Genomic DNA, 19,903 nt, shown 5'->3' with positions numbered 1-19,903 from the left:
GCGTTCTACACTGACAGTGGACTCAAAGGGCAAAGTGAGCTGTCCTAGAGGTTTGGTGTGCTCCTCTAGAGCCACCACCTGGCTCTTTGCATCCAAGGCCTTTAGCCACTGCCATGGAACATGATTCTGTCTGCCCTCCGGGGGGGGGGGGGGGGGCTCTTGAATTTGATCAGGATAGGTAACAGCCAGATGATTTTCTCCCATCTCCCCAACCAAAAGCTCATATCTTGATGAGCTGAACAAAAAAATCACTAGGCCCTAACTCTGCTTCCAGTAAAGCGAAAAATGTGAATGTGACGAGCTCGGGTACATGGCCAGGACGGGGGGGGGGGGTTGAATGATCTGTGCTTGTTCACCTAGTTAGGATCACTCCTGGGAGCTCAGGTTAAGCCCCAGTCTTCAGCTCCTATCTGCCTTCTGGCCAGATAACGAAGTATTATGCAACGACTAAATGAATTTTAACGATTTGTTTGACGTAATACACAAAGGGGTACAGATCTGTGTGCACTAGTTTTAAACAAGTTGTCTTCTACTCACCCTGGTTGTTTTTTCTCTATTAGCCATCGTCACCACGTGTTGCATGACCAGAACGTGGATAAGAGGACTTGTATCCCTATGAACCACCTGTGGCCAAACCAGGCTCCTTACACCGTTTGTAACAGTTCTCTGTCTGAATACGGGGTCCTGGGTGAGTTTGGGAAACGGGTGTCGCAGGATGTATGTGTTGTGGATGGGGGTGTTTGATAAATAGTAGTTTTACGGAGATGATTGAATGGTTTAGATATGTGTCAGGAGATCTATGGGTGCCTGGAGATGGAGCTTTTGAAAGTGACCGTTGGGTACTGGGGATAAACTCATCGGAGAGCAGACTGAAACAGTGTTTTTAATAGGAAGGAGCGTTTAGTAAGCTGAAGTTCTAGGTCAGAATGTGGCTAGAGTATTTTATCCAAGTTGCGGGGGAGGGGGGTTATACTTGTCCCTATTCTTCAATTGCCTTCTGTATGCTTGCTACACCGGCCCACCTCTTCAATGTCTATGGCCTTCTCTGTTATCAGGTTTTGAGTTGGGCTTTGCCATGGCCAGCCCAAATGCCTTGGTTCTGTGGGAGGCCCAGTTTGGAGATTTCCATAACACGGCTCAGTGCATCATCGATCAGTTCATCTGCCCGGGACAAGCTAAGTGGGTGCGGCAGAACGGAATCGTATTGCTCCTGCCCCACGGCATGGAGGGCATGGTAAGCAGAGACTGCGTTCATTAATAGAGTAAAGTGACGGTAGTTTGTGTAATTCTCCAGTGTTCAGCCATGTGTTGTGTGCGGTTTATCCGCTATGGGAATTCACGCACCTCCTTGTTCTCTTTTCTCAGGGTCCTGAACATTCCTCTGCCAGACCTGAACGCTTCCTGCAGATGTGCAACGATGACCCCGATGAGTGGCCTGTAAGATTATTTTTGTAATTATTTGTGTCTTATGGTTTTGGACCAAGGCAGCAAATATTTTAAACGCGCCTCTGTATTTTATTTTATTTTTTGTCGATGTATTGGGCTGTAGCGTTGGGGGAGGTGTTGGAGAGTTCAAATTGGTAGACCTCGACTACAGAGTGAATTAGACAGGGGAATTCACAAAATAGACATGGCTTTCCATCATTATACCGTATTTGCTCGATTATAAGACGACCCCCCAAAATCTATATATTAATTAGGGAAAAAACAAAGCCTGAATATAAGACTACCCTATAGGAAAAAAAGTTTTACTAGTAAATATTAATTCATGTAAACAATTTTTTCATATTTAATAAAAGCTATGATTGAGAAATTTTTTTATTTCCTTTTATTTGCCAGCCTGCCCCCCCCCCCCCCCGTTATGCACATCTGCCCCCAGGGTTGCCACTCTGCCCCCAGAAATGCCTTATACCCCCTATTTGCCACTCTGCCCCATGATGTGCCTTTTAACCCTCTATATGCCACTCTGCCTCCAGAAATGTCTTATACCCTCCTATATGCCACTCTGCCCCATGATATGCCTTTTAACCTCCTATATGCCAGAGTGGCATATAGGGGGTTAAAAGGCATATCATGAGGCAGAGTGGCATATAGGGGGTTAAAAGGCATTTCTGGAGATATATATATCTATCTAACAGCAATCACACTCCTATCAAGCCAAGGCAGCCAGTACATTCTGGAACCTGGGGATGATGGGAGTGTGAGTACAGCCTCCCTATGCCATGCTACCACCACCACCCCCCTTACACATCCATGCTATCACACACACACTCAAACATTTAAATACTCATTCATTCCATACTTGGTCAAAAACCCTCCCCCGCCCCCTTACCTGAACTGCAGATCTCTCACTCGAAGACTTCTGCAGGGGCCCGGCTGTGCGAGCAACTTCTCTGGCCCCGCCCCCAGAGGAAGGGGGGGGGGCAGAATTATGTGACACTCTACTAGCTTCCTGTTCTGCTGCTGCTAGCAGAAGAAACGCTGCTAGCGACCAAAGCACCGGTAAGCAGCCTGGCCCCAGCGGACATTTTTTTGAGGTCTGATTAGAAGACAACCTCGATTATAAGACGAGGGGTACTTTTCAGAGCATTTGCTCTGAAAAAAACCTTGTCTTATAATCGAGCAAATACGGTATTTGTGCCCGTTAGTTATGTATAGCCTCTATTTCTAATATTTTTTGCTGGGATTTTACGTTGTATCTTGGTGCACTGTATCTTAAAAGCGCACAGCACCTTATTGAAGTCTATGAAGGATAATGTAAATGGGTTGGTTGGGGAGATCGAAGGTCTGCCTTTTAACCGGCACATTGTTTGGTGGGACACTGGGGGGCTTGATTGCTGGGCCTGTGCTGGGATACGCCACCGGTTTTAGATAGTGCTAATAATTGAGGTATTGCTTTCTCTTGGTCAATCCATGACGCTTTGCCGTTCTTTGTTTAGAAAAACTCCGAGGATTTTGCTGTCCGTCAGCTTTATGACTGCAACTGGATTGTTGTGAACTGCTCCACTCCAGCCAACTTCTTCCATGTCCTCCGCAGACAGATCCTGCTGCCTTTCCGTAAACCGGTATGTTAAAGTACATGTACACAAAATGTAAAGTCATGAGTGTGGGAACAAGAAAATAAGCTAAGGAGCTGTACATGTAATGGTCATTTATTAAGGAAATTTGTGCAAAATAAAGTACCAGTTGACAAGATCTGTATGACCCAGAAATATTTCAAGATACACTGCAGCTCTCGTATGCACTCCAATGCACATGATTCAAATAAACTGAATACAATTAAAAGTTAATCTGTCAGTTGAGTCTTAACATTTTTTTTTCTTTTTTATTAGTTGATTGTATTCACTCCAAAGTCCCTTCTGCGTCACCCTGAAGCCAGGTCGAGTTTTGATGACATGATAGCAGGTAAGAGTTCCGCTGCGGCTAACCTAGTAACTGCGTGTTATTTAATGTTCCGTACCTGCAGACAAGGTTATACATTCTAGAGAATAACTGCATAGGTAGTAATGGAATAATATTATAACGATTAAATGTCTACAGCTCTGCGATGCAGCAAACGAGCAGAATAAATCATTTTCTCATGCTTTGGGGAAAAAAAAACACTTCAGAGCAGTCGTAGGAATCGGTCGTGCGGCTGGTACTGGAGTATTAGGTCAGAACTGTATTACGTCATGATCTTTTCTTCTGTGTGACATAATGGTGTATCCCTTACAGGAACCCACTTTAAAAGAGTGATTCCTGATGATGGGCCAGCTTCCCAAAATCCTGAAGGGGTGAAGCGCATCGTGTTTTGCACAGGGAAGATTTACTATGACCTCACGAAGGAGCGCAGCACCCGAGGAATGGACGCCGACGTGGCCATCACAAGGGTAGAGCAGGTAGGTAGATGGGCTGGGTGGTGAAATGATGCCACGTTCTGTGTACCCTGCCAGTAATTGGAGTACATGATGCCATTTCATTTGTTTATCTGAAGGAGCAGGCAAGGGTTCTCTGGATTTGGAATTGCCTCTTTCCAGCATCATATTGATGCTTTTCTACCCATCTGAGAACCTGGGTGTTTACAAATTGAGATTCTGTTTATAGAACCCGGGCACATCAGAGACAGTGGCTGCTTGGACGAGGGTAGCCGTTTCAGCTCCCCGATTTCATTATGTATGATCGGGGGGCAAGTTCTGGCAGGTTTGAAAGGGGTCTTTGTGTTTTAAATTTTTATGGGGCCCCTAGTGTTGGAGAATCTTGCTGTGTTTGGCCCATCAGAATACATTGTGAAATGAAGACCCTTAAATGGCAACTTGCCTGTAAACATGCAAAATAAACATGATCTGTTCATCAAAGCATTCGTTAGACAATAATCAGGCAATGTGGATAACATGGTTGGTTTCTGACCTGTAGGTCACATATGATGTGGCTCAGACTGCATTTTTTAGATTTTAGAATGTTTTAATTAATAGTGCTGTAGGGAAAAGAATCCCTTAATGTACGATACAAGCGGTATGACGAAATAACCCCCGCTGCTCTCTTCGTTGTAGTTGTCCCCCTTCCCATTTGACCTCCTGGAACAGGAGGTGCAAAAGTATCCAAATGCCGATCTGGTTTGGTGTCAGGAGGAGCACAAGAATCAGGGTTATTACGACTACGTGAAGCCTCGGTTACGCACCACCATCCACCGCTCTAAACCAGTTTGGTGAGTACTGCATGCATCCGGTTTGCCGCCCTGTACTGTTGTCCTAGAGGTTGTCTGGTTTGAGAAGAAAAAAAAAATGGAATGTTTTTAAGAGCTTGTGCTTAAGACTATGCAGGGTTCGTAATTGAATAATTCATTGTTTGCAATTTTTATTTATGCAAATGATGTGAACGGCAGCAGAAAAATCTAGCTAGGTCATGTGATCCAAAGTGAGTTACACTACCAATCCTACTGACTATTAGTTTCATTTTATTTGGGGGTATTGTGCCATATTTTGATGTGTTTTCATTAATAATCTTATAACCCTTGCCCCATAGTCACCCACAGTGACCGTGCTTGCGGAGAGACACTGGAAAGGCATTGTTTTAATCCTTAGGGCAGGATTAGGAAGAGGTTTGCGATACCAGCCTTTATTGACGCTCCTCTCGTTTAGGTACGCTGGCCGTGATCCCGCTGCCGCACCAGCCACCGGCAACAAGAAAACTCACACAACCGAACTGAAACGTCTCCTGGACGCCGCATTCAACCTGGAGGCATACAAGGGCCTGTTCTAGACTACTCCCATCCGCTTATTCTTCCCCTGCTACACTCCCCACCCTCCATCCATACACTCTCACGGGGCTCCTCCTCGGCCTCTCCGTGTCTATGCTTTACCGCGGCAGAGAAAGTTTTACTACACACTTTATGTGAGGCAGACTTTTGTTTTTGTTTTTTCCTTGCCGCTGTCGGCCATTTTCCCCCTTTAAAACTTTTACTGAAGATGAGCAAAACTTTTCTACCAAAGGGGAATCAAAGTTCCTTTTAAAATGTTTCATATATTGGAAAACAGAAAATTAAGGAAACCGTAAGCAATCCATCATAGGTATGCCACTGGCACAGAAGTATCCTAGTGGTTTCGCCCGGCTTATTTAGATGTAAAGACCGCCGGGTTCCCTGTAAGGGCATTACACTAGAGCCCCCATTTTTGCTCTTGCTAAGCTGTGTGGTGGGGTTTCCACACCCGCTAAACGTCTGCTCTTAGCGTGAAGCCCCCGCTATTCCTGGCTCACAGACAGACTGCCAACAGTTTGTCGGCGGCGTAAAGGAAGGTCACCAAAATATCTTGCAAGCCGGATTATGAAATGCTCAGTTCTCTTGTCATTGCGTAGAATTTCCCTGTGTTTTTGGGGAGCAAAGGTCAGCAATTTGATAAATTCTTTTATCTTTATAGCATCAACAGTTTATAGCATCCGCATGACTTCTTCCGGTCCATAGATTGAAAGACAAACAATACATTAGATAAAGAGAGCCCGGCTCATGCGCTTAATGCCTAGAGAGTATGGGGTGAAAACAAGCATAAGGTAGGGAGAAAGGGGGGGGGGGGGATGCTGCTTATAAAAGGTCTAAACATATCTTTTATATACTTGGAAACCATTGGAGTTCAATCACTCAAGGAAGAGGCTGCAGGAGAGCTGCAGTTTCTGCTACCTAACCTCGCTATGCATCAGGAATGGTCAATCCTTATTAAGTGTCTTCTAGAAGAAGAGCTTGGTTGACTGCGTATTGTGCTGTGAGGTCTACGATTCCCTGGTGGCAGCATTCAGGGCCAGCTCGCCCCTGTGTACCGTGAGATAAAATCACAGCTTGAATTGCTGAATAAACCCCCGTACCTCCTTTGATGTAAGTTTTCTATGTATTGCAAAGGTATGTTTTAACATTATGGCTTCCTCATTAGGATTCTGACAATTGTAGAAAAATGTTGGGTTTTTTTTTGTTTTTTTTTTTTAGTGCAAAGCCATATTTTTATCAAATATTTTTTAGGGAAGGGGAAGATGCAGGTAGCAAAAAATACACTAAAGCTGCAGGGATGATATTTTTTATTCCGTGTCATTTTAAATTCTTTATCTGCTGACCCCCACTAGAGCACATATTGGAGGATGCTGGGTAATAGTTCAATAAGATATGTATAACTAAGGGGGGGGCAGAGACGATTTAAAACAAACCACTCTTACCTCTTTTCCTAAAGTCCCTCTATTATTAATGCAGGCAAAGGGTTCTGGGTAATACCTGTAAACAACATGATCACTTTAGCTTTTTTTTTTTTTCTCCATATTTTTCTTTACCAAGTAATCCTGTGCTGTTTTTAGCTTTTAACCCATTCTCTGCCACCTGTTACATAAATGACGGTCTTCTAAGAGGTGTGTCCCTAAGAGAGGTCAAAACTTCCATCGAACGTATAACCCTATTGTAGTTGCATGTGCCAAATTCTGTACCCCGCCGGCAGGAGGGTGAGGATGATGAGAACGAGGAACCAAACGGGAAAATTGATTTGACGATGAGGCCACTGACGCAAAAAACCAAACTTATTTATTTTGTTAAATAAATAAAAAAAAATTATATATATACATAAAAAAAAAATGTGTAACGCAAACTCTTTCCATGTGTGTCTAACACCGAACTCAAACTCGAGAACGAATCTTAAAGATTACAAGCAATAAATGGCAAAGTGTGCAAATAGTGAGATGTATTCGTAGCGGCCTTGTGTTCTGTTATCTGTACCCTAGCGATTATATAATAGTTGTTATGGCAGCCAACGTGGGGGGGGGGGAATATATTGTAGGTGAGTTGGTGGTACAGGGCAGGGGCCAACCCTTGCCCACAAATCTCACCTGGGTCGCTGAATACTTCATACACAGTCCATTCTTGTATAAAGCTTAATGGAGTGACACTTGGGGGCTTTGGCAGGTGTTCGCTGGGGGTCGCTCCCATAAGCAGACCCACGGGGGAACCTAGGACGTAAATCAATAAATGCCCATGCAGATTATATTTGATTCATTGTCCTTTGTACATGAATAAAGTTAGGAGGCCCACCAAATCTATAGTAGATTTAATTTCACGACACAAACTCCACATAGAACCACCATGTATTACGTAGATGTGAGGCTGTAGAAGAATATTATCTCTGTATTCGTTTATATACAGTCACAGAGTAAAGGTGGTGTTCCAATAGACAGACCAGCAGGCAGGGACTGAAAGGTTTTATCGAGCTCCACCGAATACCCCTAAAGATCTTTGGGTTATTACCCCAGCCCGATTTCATGTTGGTTACTTGCTGCATTCAGTCTGTATTGAGATCATTTTAGGAGCCGGCCCGGTTCTGGCAGTTTTGGAGTCCTGCTGTTCAAAGATATCGCACGGGGCTTCAACGCGGTGCGGAGCGACGACCCAAAAGCGAGAGATCCTTTTATAACAAATTTAAAATACGTCAATCCCGCCGCTCCAAATAAAATGCCGAGATGACGTCGCAGTAATGAAATGCAAGCAGCAGGGGGCAGACAGCGGGTAGGTTTCTGGATGTCTCGGCTTTCCGCAGAACACTTTAGGATTTACACAATTTTGGTTCATGGATTAGCGAGCATCAGAAACAGCCGTGGAGGTTTTTTTAATTTTGAAATTTTTTTTATCGTAATAAGTTTTCACTTTCGACCAAAGACCCCGTCTTGTCTTGGACCAATTCTACTGTGCTGATGAGAGAAAGCCTTAATGGCAGATTAATGAAAGAGGGGAATGTGCATTGCTCCTGATAGCCACACGGCGGCGCACACACTCAAGCAGATCACTGTAGGAGTCTTTGCAGTGATCTGCTGCACATCGGCGGAAGTAGAGATACAGTTATTTTTGTCATGATACCCTATTTATCTGGGGCAGCCTTGATTTACCCCTCAGCAGTTTGGTTTCCATCAGGGCTGATACCCCTGAGGTCACGGGGAATAAGCTGTGTGTTTATATCCAAACGGGGGTAGTTTTAGGGTACAGGGGTGATGTAAGTTCATCAGAGATCTATAACTTTATTATTTCAAATACCATTATTTATACGGTCACATTCCCTGTCCAGGGAAACTCCTGTGTCCGAGTCTTCGCGGCGTGCGTGGCGATACACACAATGTAATGTTTCCGCTGGGACGTCGGTGGTCAATTGTATTCCACCTGAACAGGAGACCCCCGAGTTCCTGAAAGCTTGTGTAATTGTACATCTTTTTCTATGTTTGCCGAGTAAAGGGTATCAACTTCAACTATAGACTGTATATTCTTTCGGGTAATAGAAATATATCAATTTTTAAGATCAGAGGGCAAAATCTGCCGTTTACCCCCACATCCACAGTTACCATGGAAGCAGACGAAAAGGCCCGGTCTTGGCAGCAACTCCTGCAAATGCATTTTATTATAATTCACCCAATCCTGCCTTTTAGTTCCCGCAGGGCAATGTCTTAATCTCCATGCTCAAATTGGGGGTTAACGGAAGAATGTGTTGCAGGTCTCTGGCCAGTAATGGGTTAACGCATATAAGACTGTATCTAGGAGAGGTTTAACTCCTTCCAGCCCCCCCCGGGGTCAGCATAACTGCATTGCAGGCTTTCCAATGGTTAAAAGTTGAACAGGCTGATGGTTGCCATGGAAACACCTGGCAGTGCAGAGGCTGTGGGGGAGGAGTTGCCAGGCACTCAACCCTTCAGCCACTCACCCCCCCTCCCCTCACACGCCATAAGCCAGCCCCAGACTGTGTCACACTGCGCCCCCCCCCGCCTCTCTCCACATTCCCTGACTTCATTGTTCTGATATTCAGTTGCCCTCCTCCCTTCCTCTCCTTCTCCCTTTCCTCACCCCACCCTCCTTCCTTCCCACCTCCTCCCCTTCCATTGTTCTCAGCTGTCTCTCCAACTCATATACCCCCCCCACCTCTTTCTCTCCCTCCCAAACCTGTAGTCTCCCTCCTTTTTCCCTCTCATTATCTCCTCCACTCACCCCCTCCTGGGCTGCATCTTTTCTTAGTTACACCCTTGGATGTGTTAAGGTGGATCCCAGCCTTACAAACGACATTAACCCCTTCCCTACCAGACCTTTCAAACTCACCCCTCAGACATTAACCACAGTAGAGTACCCCCCCAGGCAGATTTTCCGAACCCCATACCCAAGTCTGAAAATGCACTGACCCCCCTTCACCCCCAACTACCACCTCTTTGCCCATCTCACCCCCGTTACTCTTTTCAGTCACCTGTTTTACCCTTTTGTTTAATGTTAATTGTACGTAAACTGCCTCTCATATTGTACACCTCTGCAGAATATGTTGGCGCTATATACAATAATATTCATTGTATTGGCATTTCTCCTACAGGGGCAGTTACGCTCGGTGTACACGGCGTGACGTGTCAATAGACTTCACACTCACTTTGTTATACGGCAGTTAGCGTGTCGTTTTAGCCACCTTGCCTTGTAATTCCAGCAGGTTACATTTACATTGTTAACGTGACAAGCACGCTTGGTTACACGCTAATTGCACGGTGTTCAAACGTGTGTTACCCTTAAACGGGCATCAGTTAAACTGCGCCCCTCATGTGCCCCCTCCCTCCTGTTATAAGGTAACATTACTGTCTGTATCCATGGCAACAGGAGTCTGTTAAGGCATGGAGACGGAGAGGGCTGGACGCACATTTGGCAATGAATCTCCACTCTCTGTCTCTCTTACACCCTTTATCATCAACAATACCTTAAACAATACCCCCATATATATATAAAAAAAAATATATATATATTATACCCTCATATGTATATTATACCCTCATATTACATATATATTATACCCTCCTATATATATTATACCCTCATATATATATATATATGTATATTATACCCTCATTTTATATATATATTATACCTTCATGTTATATATAATTTACTCTGTTTATTCTTCCTCCCCTATTCTTCTCCTCTATCAGTATGAATGCATAATGGATGCCAAGTTTTATGTAGATTATATGTATAATGGCCACCGTGAAGTAGAGTAGCAGGGTTGGGGGAGTCACAGGCTCGAGCTACCCGCATTTTTTCTCGGCTGCGGCCCTCTTTGTCCTGCATTAAAGACGATCGTCCTAAACACTCGCACCCTAATTCACCCCCCCCATTACAATACCCGACCTACCCACTATTTACCTCAGCCAACTTCTGATGGCCTAGTAACCTCATCTGAGTTCAGCATCATTACTACCAAGCGAGGCGGCTACAAGATGCCCAGAATCACCAAGCCTTTAGAATTATGTGAGCTTCTGGGACGTCAGATGTCCCTTCTCCAAATGGAATCCGTTTTAAGAAGAGACGGTTGTGGTCCTGTAAGCTTGTGTAACGTCACCTCTTTTTCTATTTTGGCCAAATAAACGGAACCAACTTGACATAAATACTCTGTTTTCTCTTGGGCTAATATTCATTTTTCAGATCATCCCACTTTTGTTGAGAGTGAGGAGGCTAAGTGACTTCTAGAAGTTCTAAAATGCATCAATACTCCAATAACTTTGCTGTCCATCTATAGAGTGTTCATGCGGGGAGTGGGCACCCTGACCTAGAAACGCATCCAATAAAGCTTTTCTATACAGAGAGAACCAAATCCCAGGGGCCAATGCAAGCTGTGTGTGTCGGGGGCTCCTCCTAATGCATGTATCCTGATTCGGATCTAATTGGCCGGGTCTGGGGTCACTTTACACGCCTGAAACCAGTTGTTACCGTCGGGTTATACCATGGTGCAATTAAACGCAGGGTGGCAGATTTGCGCAAACAGTTAGGGATGTTATAGCCCAGCCGATAAATAATTGCAAATGTCAAATAATTATTTTAATGCGTCAACAAGATCTTGTTAGTATCTATGAAGATGTCGGGATGCGGCGTTTTGTTTATGCCAAAAAAGGAAACAATGTTCCGGGAAAGTCTTTTATTTTTTTATTTTTCTGCAGCTGTGGGCAGCAGAGGAGCCCAAAAGTCAAAACTGGCACGTGGCGCGGGGCTTGTTCTTGCCACTTTCTGTAATGGGTGATGGATTAAGTCATGCCTTGGCATCCATCATCACTGCAAGGGAGGCTGAGAAAGGCTGGTGCCATGATGGGCACAGATCCTTCCACTGGACCACCAGGCCATGAGGGCAATGGGTCCACGTGGATTTATTCACTTAACTTGCTCATAGTAAGATGGACTATAAAAGTCCAATCCTATTAAGCCTATCCAGTAATGAGAGCCTGGTTGGCCCTGTGTAATACATAGGTCTATCAGTGCAGAATTCACCCGACTAAATGTATTATTATTATACATTATGCAGGGCCAGCTGAGCCCCTTTAAAAGAGGAAATTGCCAGAGCAGGCCCTTTATAATATATAGTGAAGATTATAGGTTAAAAATTGCAAACTCCCATTTAGAGGATAAAGCCCGGGGTCAAACTGACGGGACATCCCTTTTTCGGAAGCATATATAACCTGGGCTGGCAGTCTAACACACTGGGCCAGAGACTACTAGAGGCACACACTTACCAATGACCGGCCATACATAACGTACAGCCACGCGTATATGGCCGGCACCGCGCATACATCACTCGGCGCCCGCTAACCTTAAAGTGCCTGGGCCGTCTAGTCATGGAGCTACATATACTGTTCACAAATTCCTTTGCAAAGCATAACCTTATATATACACAGAGACATTCTGGTACAATACAGAGAGAGGGGATTACTGTAATATACAGAGAGAGACATAAAACCCTGCAGCGGCACCCCTGCCCTTTTGGACTTATACCATTACACACCGGTAGATCACGGGGCAATAAGGAGAGAAGGAAACCCTGGGCCACAAAGTTCACTCTTTAATATACGGAGAGATAGCGGAACACGCCCTGCACTGGTTACCGCGTAATATCAAGGTATTTAAGTACAGAAGTCACCCCTGTACCGCAGAGCTTACGCTCTACATTATTTCCATGCAGCGGGAGATCTTTCTGTGTGTAATGTGCAGTCTAAAGAAATGTGGATTTGATGACTTTATTCAAGTAATTGGTTTGACTTGTCTGGGAAATATTTGGCATCCGCCGGGGTCCTGGCAGCAGGAGACAATGTCATGTTTCTGGAGGGCGAAGAGGTTCAAAGCAGGACACGGGGGATCCACCCTGAATGTTTACTGCAAGCTGGATTACTTGGGGGGGTCCGAAACTCACACGTGATGAGGATTCATTGCTTGAGATGGAGATTAGCACTCACACTGCCCGCAATGTACCGGCGCTGCGTATATTTGTTGAGATTTACATACTGTTTGAGAGATGCTGGCATTACCGTTGCCTGCAGTGTACACATCACTGTATTTAGGTTAGAAGCGGGGCGCTATCATGGCATTGTATCCGTGGCTGGCACTGCCATAGTGGCTGGAATCATATGGCGAATCGCCGTGGGCTTAAGGCAGAGGCTGTTATTACGCCATCTATAAGAGCTGCCATCATGATGCAAACGAAAAGATCCAAACATCCTGAGCTGCTCAGAGATACATCTATTTATACATCAAGCCCACAGAATGAGTTTGTCACCGCGCTGCGTGTTCCAGAGAGAGGAAGAGCCGCTGTAACCGGGCTGATTCAGAAATGCAGCGAAGAGGTTAATCTCTGCCCCCTCCGGTCTGTGCCAGGATTTAGCAAGAGAACATAATGTTCTGCGTATGCCTCCGAGCTCTGACCAAACAATATATACACCGCTTCTATATATACACAGCGTCTATCCCCTATACAGGGCTTCTATACGCTCCCAGGCACTGATGTACAGCGCCTAAACAGCGTACAAAAACCTATAAACTATACTCATCACCTATGTAACACTTATTCCACACTCGCACAACAAAAAAGCATGTATGTGCAGAGTCACTTATAGACGCATTTGGTGGGGTATAGGGCTACTGGGGCACCGGTGGCAGGAAGCACTGCTGATAACAGATCCCCGGCACCGGCTCACCTACACGGCTCATGTTGCTAGTGCAGTCACACAGGTGACCTGCGCTGGCCTCGTGTAATCGAGCACTAGCCCTCTAAGAAGGACATGCCATTTTTTTTGCGGTGGGATCTGGATTATTCCCACATGGCCTTTTGTTGCAGCATCTTCTTAAATCGTTGTCCACCCTTGACCTACATCCACACCACCATTTTTACCCGTGTAACCCTGTACATATCTCACGCGCAGCAACACGTACGCGCTCTATACCTCAGTCTCTGCCATATTGATTTAGCACTGATGGCTGGGGCCAGCCACAAGTAGGCCAAAAGCATGGTCGCCTTCCTGGCTTACCCAAATATTCTCAATGCTATTGTGACAAGGAAGCAAAGTGGGAGCTGCAATGATTTTTCACCTCCCTGGGTGGGTAATTGGAGATCAGAGAATCTCCCAAACCAGCCCATGCCCCTCACTGGAAAAATGGGACGGTGGGGCAGTACTTAGGACAGTGCCTGAAAATCAAGACTGTCTCACGACAAAAAACGGGACTGCTAGGCAGTGTGCTGTATAGTTAAAGTAAGATGTCTTGAAAGTCACTGAACCCTGCATTAAACAATCTGTCCCACAAATACCCGCTTTCGTGAATAAACACCACAGAGGTGCTACTCCTTACACCTTGTTTGAATTTCCATTTATCCCCGACCTTCTACTTGACCTTTTCCACGGTGGGGTGGATTCACTAAACTTAAATGAGTTTTAATTTGATACATAATACAGCACACACAAAAAAATGAGGGGGCAATGCAGCCCTTCTTAGAGGGAAGAGGCTTGGAGGTTGTTGGAGATCCCTACAGGTTTCACCTGAAACACAGGCCCTTTTTAATGTTGACCTCATGCGGAGAGTTTATGAATGAACGCCTGGTGTGTTTAGAGCTCCCTCTACTTCTCCTGGAATTTCTTAGTGTACCTCCATTCTAATCACTTCTGTTACGGAGTCCTATGGATGTGCGTACTTTTCTTCCTTCCTGCCTACTCTGACATTTCTCTGGTGCTGACTCACAGTGAGTCACTTTCACTCAGAGCTGCAATGCGCGTACACACACACACCAAACCACACACACACACACATCACACACACACGCACACACATCTCACACACGCACCTCCATTGATCTCATGGGCCTTGCAAGTCACGTTCATACATACATTTTATTATATACGTCGTTGGATAATGTGCACGATAACTTTGTTTTCTTCTCTGAGAACGTTCATGTTTTCAGGGTAAACAGCCAGCCGGGAGCTGACATTCTCATATTCCGCAATGATTTAATGACATTGAAGATACTAATTACTAATATGTCCTGATGGAAATCCCCCAACACAGCTGACTCTGTTAAAGACGCAGTAATGCCTTTTTCTCAAGATTGTCATGAAATCCGAGAATATGTTTCAATGAGAGATTCTGTTCATTCTGTTACCTGGTGACTTTATAAGTCGAATCACTAAAAGGGGGTACATAGAACACGCAATTTTTATGTATTAACCTAGATTTTGAGGCTTTAAAAAACTGCACTGAATTTCTTGGTTTATGTTGATGTTATAATACATATAAATCAGTCGGGACAGGGCAGATTGGTTGACATTCCTAGTAACCGGTTGCGTACATTGGAATCGGTGACTGCCCCATATGGGGTAATACAGCCATCCTAGTTTAAAGTCTACGAGGACAGCCGATGTGCAAAGTTCCCACGTATGACTGGGTTTAGGCCACATCAACATCCAGTGTTTTTGCAATCCTTGCAGGAGTTACAGGGTTATTATGCCCTGTGCAGTGTGCACTGCATTCCTGAACCACTGGAATGTACCATTACATGTGTAGGGGTCAGTATGTCCATATTATTATAATGTTTTCCCTGTCACGCTGGGCGTGAGTGAATTCGACATTAAATATTTCGGATGCACTCATTTCCAAGAAGTAGAATGCGTTGGTCATCTAGAGAATGTGATCCCGATTCATGTGACATAAAGAGTAGAATGCAAAGAACCGGAACCCTCAACTGCTTAAAAAGAAAATTGATTTGGAAAATAAAAAATAAAAAGGTAGTTAAAGCGAATTAAAATATGGTATTAATTTCACTTATCCACTTTAAAGAGAATTTAATACTTACCAGGAACATTCAATTCTGTATTTGACGGCAGGCAAGAACCATTTGTCTAGTCTGCCCGTTTTTCCTGCTGTAAAGACTCAGACCTTAATCAGTCTCTGGAGTCATGTTAGATTCAGGATAGCCCTCACTGTGTTAATCTTTACCACGGCTACTGAGAAGCTGTTCCGCTTATCTACCACCTGCTTTGTAAAGTAAAACTTTGTCCTTATGTTACAGCTAAATAAACATGTCATAATGTATTGTCCACTGAACCCTACATTCACAAAGGGGTGCAAACATATAAATGGGACGTGATTGTCTGCAAACCAATATTATATTACTGCTGATTGCCTCCAAAAGACTCGTATCTAGGCCCGTACTGAGTATAAAAAAGAAATAATGGCCACATGTATGCAGCTGGGCATGGCACATCAGTTGGCGGCCACTGGCTTTAGAGAGCCAGGGCCCTTAAGTCATCCCCAGTCCGGCCATTTATTGTATTGCAATGGGGCGTGAAGATATCCCAGGTCACTTTGTGGTTAGGAAGCATGTTTCCCGGTAGACAAGGAGAAGAACACCAGTCGCAGCTGATAGACGAACGCGTTCTCTATTTTTTTAATTTCATTTTTTCTGTCTACCGACTACAGATTAAAGACGTTTTCCCCGCACAGTCTGTCCTCGGGTTTTAATCATGTTGATGGACAAATTTAAGAGAAGATGCATCTTTTATAAGCCTCAAGAACAGCGTTCTGAAAGCTGTAGTTGTGTTTTATTTAATCGCAGCAAGAAATAGGGTCGCTTGCAAAGAAATAATGCAAACTGGGATATTTAAATCCATTTTTACCCTTATAGAGGGCAGTTCCTCATACCCCAAGCATCCAAATACCACAAACCTATTTTAAAAGAGACGATATAGCGTCCCTGACAGCCCTACTAAAGGAGAATTATATATAGGTACTACGCAGCTGTCCTCCTGCACTGTGGTCTGATGATCCTTGCCACTGATTGGCTGCTTGAAATCAATGGAAGCGCTATCCACGAACGAGCATGGGGGTCTCGCCGCTCTCCGAGCCAGCACTATTGCTGACTGGGGTAAGTACATCACGTACGGGGAGATGTGTTTGACCTGTGTAGCAAATAGCATGGGAAGGGGGTAAATGGATATGGGGGATTCTGCAGAGGGGACACAGTGAAAATTGAAAGGGACCTCGCAGCTATCATATGCATTAAAGTGCACGATGTCCAGAGCTTCCCCGATTCTATAACCACAGAACTAGTTAACTGAAAAATGTTCTTTTGGAAACATTACATCATTTTTAATTGATTATTTTTATGACGTCATATGGTAGACGCCAAGTAGAACGGAGAGGGCCGCACTCGGCATTGCCCTGGGTACGCCTAGAGCAGTGCTGAAGGTAAGTATGGCATTGCCTATAATTTATTGTGTACTATTACCTACACAGGTTTGGGGCTATATACATACTGTATTTTTGATAAACGAAGGGCTTTTCAGAAAAAAAAATTGTTTTCTTGTTACTATTATTATTAGAATGGGCATATGTCGGGGCTTTTTTTCTGCATCTGTACAATTGCAACATTAGTTGCCAACATTTGGAAAAAAAATTCCAGGGACACTTAGCAGCGCAGCTTGAAAATTTACCACACCCACTGCACAGATGATATCACTGGGTTCCCACCAACACTACCATAACTCCTTGTTATGCAGTGGATACATTTGCAGCGCAGCATCTACAGTATATCAGGCAGGTACATTTTATCACCTTTAATTTAGAATTTGATTATGCAAGTTAAAGGGCAATAAGCACAAGTAGCGTTTAGCTATTTCAAAACCACTTGTTTTCAAATCTGGTAATCGTACCCCCATGTCCTATTTGGGAAATCTTTGAAGCCGCCTAACTCAAGTTACCCCATCATATATGTTGGAAAACTAGACACCCCAGCGTATTTCAAATGCTGGCATTTTGACTCTTTCCATGCACTAATTCTACCACCAGCTTTTGTCAAACCTCAGGTGTGAATTTACAGGTCCTGGTATATGTCTCTGTCACATAACATATCTGTTCAGCAACATCTCCTGAATGCAGTGATACCAATATGGGGCTAAAGGGTGATATTTGGGACATGCATTTTAAACCTGGAATTTTGACATCTGATCATTCAAAATTCTAATATTTGATTTGGCATTTATGGGGGGGAGGAATTGAAATAAATTATGTTGTGGTTTTTTTTGGATGGAGTCAATAGCTTAACTTGTTCTGGGGGGAAAAAAAATATATATATTATATATATAGGTTTTCCTAGTTTAAGTGTAAGGTGTTTAGTAGGCTCCCCTCTATATCTTACAGGCACTCCATGGGTTAACCCTTTACATGCTTCAGACAGGCCTGCGTATGCACTCTAAAGATTAAATGCATATTTATTGTCACGCATGACACGCACATGGTGAGTATATGATCATGTTACTGTACAATGGACTAAATATGTTAATAAAACATTGGTGACACAGTGGGGGGGAATGTTAATTGTGTGCTGATAACATTCATTTATTGGCTTCCCTCCATTATTACATTATATTTATTTATGTACTGCCAGCAGATTTCATAGTGTTGTTACAGGGTGTCCAGATAACACTCCCAATTTTAATTTCACAAGTGGGTTTTTTCACCCCATAAAGACATTTAGCCAGACCACTTGTGCTTTCCACGATTCTATAGCAAACCCAAGAGCTATAAAGTGTGGGGCATCAAGAATGGACTGGGGGTATAAATCAACCCCGAGGCCAATTTAAGGCCAGAGGTGGTTAAATATCAGTAAATATAGGATGACCTCTGCAGGTACCGTGGGTAGCAATGCATGTATCTTTCTGTTCACCAATCTGACCGTGGTGAAGATGAGTAAAATAACCACATAAAAAATTAATGACTTTTTTTGGAGTCATATGTAGTATGGAAGACACCATAAAGGAATGCACTGTGACACATTTGTATGACATGGAATCTAAGAGCGGACAAATCTCTGCCACGGGTACGGAAATCTGCACAGACCGGTTTTCTCTGTTCCGGGTCAGAGGTCTTGTGTCAGTAGCCGTGTCCGCTCATGACCATTGCTGTTGCAAAATAAAGTACCGAAAATTACCCCTCATCTTATATTCTTTGTCGTCTTATAATCAGACCTCAAATAGAGGTCTGACTACAAGACTAAGATCCAGATCCCCTGCAGCGCTGCAGGGGACGCGGATCCTCTTCTCTGGCAGCCGGTGAACGCTTGCGCGATGTGCGCAGACAACATCCGCTGCTGCCGGCACTTCCGCCGGGGCTTCTATGACAAAGCTCAGTCATAGAAGCCCCGGCGGAAGTACTGTTCAGCAGCAACGTCGCGCAAATGTTCACCGGCTGCCCCACTAGACACCAGGGAGTCTGACGCACGGGGTTCAAGTATAGGGATTCATCGGTAAGTCGGGGGGAGGGGTAAGAGTGGCATATGGGGGGTATAAGGGATTTTTGGAGGCATAGTGGCATATAGGGAGTTAAAAGGCATATCTGGGAGGCAGAGTGGCATATAGGGGGGTATAAGGCATAGCTGGGGGGCAGATTGGCAAATAAAAGGAAATAAAAACAAAAATAATCATCTTTCTCAGTTTTTTTTAAATGTGAAAAAATAGTTTACATGTGAATTAATGTTTACTAGTAAAACTTTTTACCTATAGGGTAGTCTTATATTCAGGCTTTTTCTTTTTTTCCTAAATTAATATTCAAATTTGGGGGGGGGTCATCTTATGATCAGGGTCGTCTTATAATTGAGCAAATACGGTAATTTCAATATTAATATATGTCCCAATTAATTCGCCCACTGGTGTACAGCTCACTCAACGCTGCTGAAATAGTTGTCCAAGAACAGGCTCTACGTTTCAGTATGTGTGTATTCCGGAGATCATTTTAACCACCATGTTTTTACAGCCACCATCAGGCTGTAAGTCGTGTCCCTCGCTTTGCTTCTTAAAGTCCCCTGACACTTTGCTTCATTACACTGTTCTTCCAGGAGCTCACTTGCCCATGTTTAAAACTCACTTCACTCCTTGATACATGAACAACGTTTTGGAAGGGCCCAGCCAGAGCCCAGACCTGAATCCAATTGAACATCTGTGGGGATATCTGAAGAGGGCTGTGCACTGGAGATGTCCTCGCAATCTCAAAGATTTGGAGCGCTTTTGCAAAGAAGAGTGGGCAAATATTGCTGCGTCAAGATGTGCCATGCTAACAGACTCCTACCCAAAAATACTGGATGCTGTAATAAAA

At 44.1% G+C, this 19,903-nt stretch overlaps 1 protein-coding gene across 2 annotated transcripts in view; it reads left to right on the top strand.

The window, feature by feature from the left end:
• Nucleotides 1-5,238, top strand: part of LOC149300230 (2-oxoglutarate dehydrogenase complex component E1) — a 27,610-nt gene extending 22,372 nt beyond the window's left edge. For both annotated transcript variants that reach the window (XM_089485622.1, XM_089485620.1), the window contains 8 exons: nt 561-688; nt 1,056-1,234; nt 1,366-1,437; nt 2,940-3,065; nt 3,333-3,405; nt 3,715-3,878; nt 4,530-4,684; nt 5,118-5,238. In XM_089485622.1, coding sequence (XP_089341748.1) covers nt 561-688; nt 1,056-1,234; nt 1,366-1,437; nt 2,940-3,065; nt 3,333-3,405; nt 3,715-3,878; nt 4,530-4,684; nt 5,118-5,238 — 1,018 coding nt within the window. The remainder of the gene's footprint in view (nt 1-560; nt 689-1,055; nt 1,235-1,365; nt 1,438-2,939; nt 3,066-3,332; nt 3,406-3,714; nt 3,879-4,529; nt 4,685-5,117) is intronic.
• The last annotated feature ends 14,665 nt before the right edge of the window (nt 5,239-19,903 follow it).

Source organism: Sceloporus occidentalis, unplaced genomic scaffold, assembly GCF_023333645.1.
Source record: "Sceloporus occidentalis isolate IW3139 unplaced genomic scaffold, rSceOcc1.0.p SCAF_26, whole genome shotgun sequence".
In the NCBI taxonomy this organism is placed as follows: domain Eukaryota; kingdom Metazoa; phylum Chordata; class Lepidosauria; order Squamata; family Phrynosomatidae; genus Sceloporus; species Sceloporus occidentalis.
The sequence above is the reverse complement of the archived record's forward strand: the minus strand, read 5'-3'. Positions and strand labels throughout refer to the sequence as shown.